The sequence below is a fragment of the Parasteatoda tepidariorum genome, chromosome 10, assembly GCF_043381705.1.
Source record: "Parasteatoda tepidariorum isolate YZ-2023 chromosome 10, CAS_Ptep_4.0, whole genome shotgun sequence".
NCBI lineage: Eukaryota > Metazoa > Arthropoda > Arachnida > Araneae > Theridiidae > Parasteatoda > Parasteatoda tepidariorum.
In genome coordinates, this window is record NC_092213.1 from 24,790,617 (window position 1) to 24,796,616 (window position 6,000).

The window sequence follows — 6,000 nt, forward strand, 5'->3', positions numbered from 1 at the left end:
CAGGTAATTTTACTTGCATCGAAGTGACCTTTACTTTAAAAAGGCGCCTTGGATATTACTTGTTCCACACCTACATTCCGACCTGCCTCATTGTCATCATGTCTTGGATCTCTTTTTGGATCAAAGTGGATGCCGTACCTGCACGCGTCACACTTTGCGTTACCTCCTTATTGACGTTGTCCACCCAACATGCTCAATCCCAGAAGTCCCTTCCACCCGTTTCCTATATTAAAGCCATCGATATATTTATGTCTTCCTGCACTATATTTGTCTTCCTTTCTCTTATGGAATATGCAGCTGTCAACATCATTGTCACAAGCGGGGAGACAAAGGTTGCCAAGGCCAACAAGAAAATGGCATCCATGTTGCCAGTAAGTACATCTGTCTCTTCATGCACAATCGACAAAACTCTAGGCAACTCTCTGTCTTATTATTAATTTTCACACTTCTCGTGAAGTTAGAAAGCTTAAATTTTGGCCACATATTGTACTTTATGAGAGAAATAGACGATTTTAGAAAATGGCATTTCATTATGTTTTTAATTATCAGCGATTGACAGTAATTCTAAGTTGCAAGTTTTTACTAAGTTGCAAGTTTCCATTTTCCATATCAGATATAAGAAAGAAATTTTTCAAAAAAAAGTTTCGTTGCATGTTTTGAAATTAATTGACAGTAATGTGAAATAATATGTTCTTACCAAAATAGAAGACTCAAACTTCAGCTATATGTTTGGAATCAAATTAAAATCATAAACTGAAAAAAGTGTTTTTTAGATCTCAGGCAATTATTGTGCTGCTCACAGCTTTGCCGATTCTGGCTCGTGTGGCATTAAAGCGCAAGGAGGAGACTTTATTCAGGTGATCTACTTTGTGAAACCTCGAAGCCGTGTGTTAGTGTAGGCGGATCAGCTGGTTTCCGCAGGCAAGTCGGAGAATATTTATACGCTTTATACTTACACTTAAGTCGTAGATTTAAAGTAATATTGCAGAAAACAGCAGGTTCCAACAAGTAACCGCGAAGCAGTAAATTTGAAGAAGTGAAGAGCAATGAAAACTGCGAATGAACTAGTTCATGTAGGCAGACTAGGTGGTTGCCACTAAGGGCAAGTATATTTATAGTTTAGCTCTATTTGTTGGACAACTGCAATAGAAATCCAATTTACCGACACTTGAATTTATGATATATTCGATTAGCTGACATTTGATTACCTTATTCTCGTCTTGCACGTAAACATATCTAAAAAGATGACTTAGGGCTTTATTCTATAATTTTGAAATAAAATTCATTGTACTTTTATCATAAGCTCACCGGACAAAAAATTAGTCACCCTAGTGCGCAAACACCGATGAATCCTTAGGCTTCGTTAGATGACGCAGTGGTCAAGTGATGTGCTCAACTGCGTGCACACTGCTTCAACCTGATCAAAGACAAGTAGCTATCAGTGAGATATTTATGCTTGAAGCGGAAATTGTGTGTAAATATGGGTAAAAGTAAAGATGTGATAGAGTGGTAAAAAGAGACAATTGTGTTTGGCCGTGCCAATGATCATATGGCTAATAAAGTTGCTGGATTTGTTGGCGTTTTAAAGCTGACTGTTCAACGTGTCTACAAGCAGTGTGGTCACGAAAGACGCCGTCAGAATTGTGGTCGGAAAAAGATCCTGCATGAAAGTGACCGGAGACGCGTTTCACGACTTTTCAATCAAAGTCGCTTCCAAACTGGACAGGAATTACTTCAGTTACTAAATGAAGATCCATCCCAGTCTTTTAGTGGGAAAAAAATTGCGAATGGAGCTGCGTGCAATGAACATATGGAGTCGAACATCTCGTAAGAGGTCATTGCTCGCACTTGCACATAAAGCTGTGCGACTTCAGTGGGCTAGAAGTCACCGAACATGGGCAGTTGCTGTCTGGCGGAATGTAATATGGTCTGAAGAATCACGTTTTTGCATTTATACAAAAGAAGCACACCTGCAAGTGCAACGCAGACCAGATAAAGCATTTCATCCTGACTGTGTGCAAGCATAGGCTCAAGCCGGACGTGGGTCTATCATGATTTGGGGGTGTTTTTCTTATTATGCATTGGGCCATCTCACTGAGGTGGCCACTAACATGAACCATCATGTTTATTTGAACATTCTGGATGATCAGGTGTTGCCTTTCAGTCAACATCTTCATGAAGAGTATGCTGTCAATATATCCCTATTTTTCAAGACAACAACAACAAAGTTAATCGGACTGGAAGAATCTGTGACTGGTTTTATGAACACTCAGACACTCAATTACATCTCGACTGACCTGGAAAATCACCTGACTTAAAACCCATTGAAAATTTGTGCGGCAAGTTGGAGCAACGGGTAAAACGCCAAAATCAGCATTCTCACAATTTGGTGAATTTGCGCGATCAAATCCTCAACGAGGGGCTTAAACTGGATTCGACGTACTTACAAAACCTTGTGGGCTCACTTCCTAACTGAATCCGGGCGGTCATCAAATCTAAAGGTGGTGTTACACGTTATTATATGATCTTTTTCTTGATTTCTCTAAGGGTGACTAATTTTTTGTCCGGTGAGCTTATTAAGAACACAAGAAGTGTTATTTTCTTATCGTCAGTTCTTTTTTTTTTCAATCCATTATAATTTAAAATATATTTAATGCATTTATAGATAATTGCTATAAACTTTATGTTTAGATTACTCACTGCTAAAAATAATTTTGAAAAAATTTAAAACTTATATTTACTTATGTCTATTTTTAGGAGACACACTTACTTCCAAATGGACTCAAACATTCCATTTCATTACCTGAACCAAATGATGGACAAAATACGGCACTTCGGGTGGATAAATTTTCACGATTTCTTTTTCCGTTCGTATTTGTTGCCTTGAATGTTTGGTACTGGTGTAATTTCGTTTATTTCAGTTAAAAAAATACTTTTTACGCAACAAAGCGACACAATTTAAGATTTTCATTCGAGAATCAATTCAGCTTTCAAATCCACAATGCAACATTATTTTTTTTCTTCGTGAAACTTCATTCCATTTAACTTTATTTATTCCAGTTTAGTGAGATAAAGAAGGTATTATGATATTTTCGTTTGAAGTATTAAATATTATAAAAGTAAAGATGTGATGATTAACAATCATTTTTTTCAAAATGATGCTTTAGTTGTAATTTTCGAATCCCTACTTTCTTTTAAAGCAAATATTTTTTTAGCACTTCCTTTTTCGTTAATGTAGTTTGGTTAAAAACTTAAATAACATTATGAAAGTATTTTATGAAGTTCATAAAGAATTTATTTAAAGATATAACCACGTTGAATTTTTTAAGGACGAAGTACAAAAAACTAAAAGAAAATGTCAATTATGTCTACAAAACTAAGATGGTATGTAATCGATAATAAAAATTTCATTGGCTGCAAAAAAATATGAAAAAGATAAAAACGTCGTCATGTTTCTAGCGCTCAAAAGTAGGCTCCCATTCTCAAGACTTGTCATACGGCAATGGAAAAACAGAAATATTATGAAACAGATAATGCAATATTATCAATGAAAAGTAATAAAGGTGAAAAACATTACTTAAAACTTCGGTAGTCTAAACAGAAAAGAAGAAATAAATACAAGTGAAAATATTTTTAAAAAAATGAGAACCGCAGTACTGAGAGAGGCAAATCAGTTCAAAATGCATTTCGACGTGGTATGAAGAGATGATGGGAACTCGTGTCGTTAATAAGAAATTCGATATTCATATGAATAAACCAAGATTTCAGGGCATCAAGATCAGCTGAAGTTCATATGAATGACGATTCCCTTATTAACGGCTTGAGTGTCTCACCACCTGTCCAAAGCGGATGGAAATACATTTGCCTCTCTCGGCCACTGCGATTTTTCTAGTTTTGTATTTCACCTTTATTTTCCATTTTTTATTGGCATCTTAATATTTTCTGTTTCTGACCATTCATGTTTTTTTATTTCTTTATTCTCGACTTTTGAGTCTTGAAAATGGGTGCCTATTTTTGAGCACTCGAAACATATCTACTTTTATTACCATTTTCAAATTTCTTATTGAAACCATTGAAGTTTCATCGAGTATATCGTTTTATATCAGTTTCTTAGAATTATTTCTTGTGTAAATGTAACAGTGAATTAATTCCATATCGTATTAAATTTTTTATGAACATAAACCCTTAAACAGTTGAATATTACAGAAGTATACGATATAAATGAAACTTGGTAAATGTTTCTGCTTAAGGTGGTTCAAAGAAATTTGAAGCTGGATCTTTTTCGTTTACCAAGCTGTCACCTCTGATTATCCTTCAGAGTAAAAGATCCCATTTCGTAACATTTTGGATGAAGAACCGATGAAATGCTACTACAAACTGTTTTGGATCATAAAATTGCTGTTTATTTTAAAGTATTCATCGTCTGTACGTATGAACCTAAAAACATGTTATTTTTTTCACTTTAAAAATCGCATATTTCCTCCGATATCCCACATATTTCCGATAAAAATCCGAATATTTCTCATATCTACAAATATAGTAGCTTAGAAAAACGATGCAAAATAATTTAATCAGTATTATTTTGCTTAAAACTTGCATTTCTCTATTTATTAGTCTCCTAGTGTTCAATAGAGAAGATATTTTGATATTTTTAATATTTTCTCGCCCTAAGCTTAATTATTTTTCACTGAATATTAATGTGAAGTAAACGAATATTACTAAATGAAATGCTATTGCAAGGACCAACTTTAAAAGCTTGATGATAATAATATGCAGACAACGATTCTGGCTGAACACAATTTTCTAAGCATTTAGTTTTTCAAGACATTAAAATTTCAAAACAATTTAATACCTACATTTTGAATTGGTCTAAAATTTTGAAATTCTTCGTAAATATCCATCGCAGTGTTATCATTAATAAAAAAAAGCTTTCAATTTGTTTTAATGTAGCACACAAGTGTAAATTATAAATTAAAAAAATTGCAAAAACTGTTTTAATAAAATATTTTTGTAAGTATACAATGCAAATATATTCTTCGACTAAATTGTAATGTTACCAGAATTTCTTGCTCATAACGGTTCCTCTTTCTTATATAAGCTTTTTCGTTTTGTAGTGGTTGGTTCAATTTTAAATTAATTGTTACCTTCTTGTCAATAGATTTTGACTATCTTAATGGAATAACAGAGTTTTCAAAATGACTTTTGACCAACCTGAATGAATTTTGATCTAGTGATCGGGTCTTTTCGTTCTAGGATTCAACCTTAAAGGTTCGAGGGACGGACTTCAAATATGCTAATTAATTAGAGAGAGCCGTGATGGCTCAGGGGATAGAGCATTCGCCTTCCAATGAGGCGAACCGGGTTCGAATCGCAGTCGATACGAATTCCGCACAGTGCTGACGTGAAATATCCTCAGTGGCAGACGAATCATGGGTTAGAGTCCCCTTGCCGTCAGGCTACCAGTAGGAGGTTCTCGTGGTCTCCCTCTGCATGCAACGCAAATGCGGGTTAGCTCCATCAAAAAGTCCTCCACGAAGGCAAATTTCTACCAATGCTCGATCCAGGAGTTCCCTTGTCTTCTGGATTGGGTTCAAAATTACAAGGAGTGCTCGACTTCGCGCGCAGGTCGTCGGGCTACCGAAGCGGGGGTGCCATCCCCTCCGCAGAGGATCAAAATTGTGATGGCATGTCTTCGGATCATCCTCCGGGATGCTTCCCAGACCGTCGCCAATAGCCCATTGTGCAGCTCTAGTGCGACGTAAATTGACAAACAACAACAACAAAATTACAAGGCCTACGGAGTTGAGCATTAGTAGTCGTAAACCCATAAAATTGAGTCGGCTGTTCAACAACTGTTACAAAAAAAATTAATTAGTGAAGACCATATCTTAAAGTACAAAATAGGCACTAAAAAGTACTTTCTCTGAATAAACGCATCTTTTTTTAAAAAGGGGTGCCGGAATCTGGGAAATATGGTCCCAATAGTTTAATCAGGAGAGC

General features: G+C 35.5%; 1 protein-coding gene across 1 annotated transcript in view; it reads left to right on the plus strand.

The window, feature by feature from the left end:
- The window catches only part of LOC107437568 (glycine receptor subunit alpha-2-like), a 43,831-nt gene extending 40,215 nt beyond the window's left edge, over positions 1-3,616 (plus strand). The window contains exons 8-9 of the mRNA XM_016049626.3: positions 4-371; positions 2,758-3,616. Of these exons, the coding sequence (XP_015905112.1) occupies positions 4-371; positions 2,758-2,925 (536 nt within the window). The 3' untranslated portion in view covers positions 2,926-3,616. The remainder of the gene's footprint in view (positions 1-3; positions 372-2,757) is intronic.
- The last annotated feature ends 2,384 nt before the right edge of the window (positions 3,617-6,000 follow it).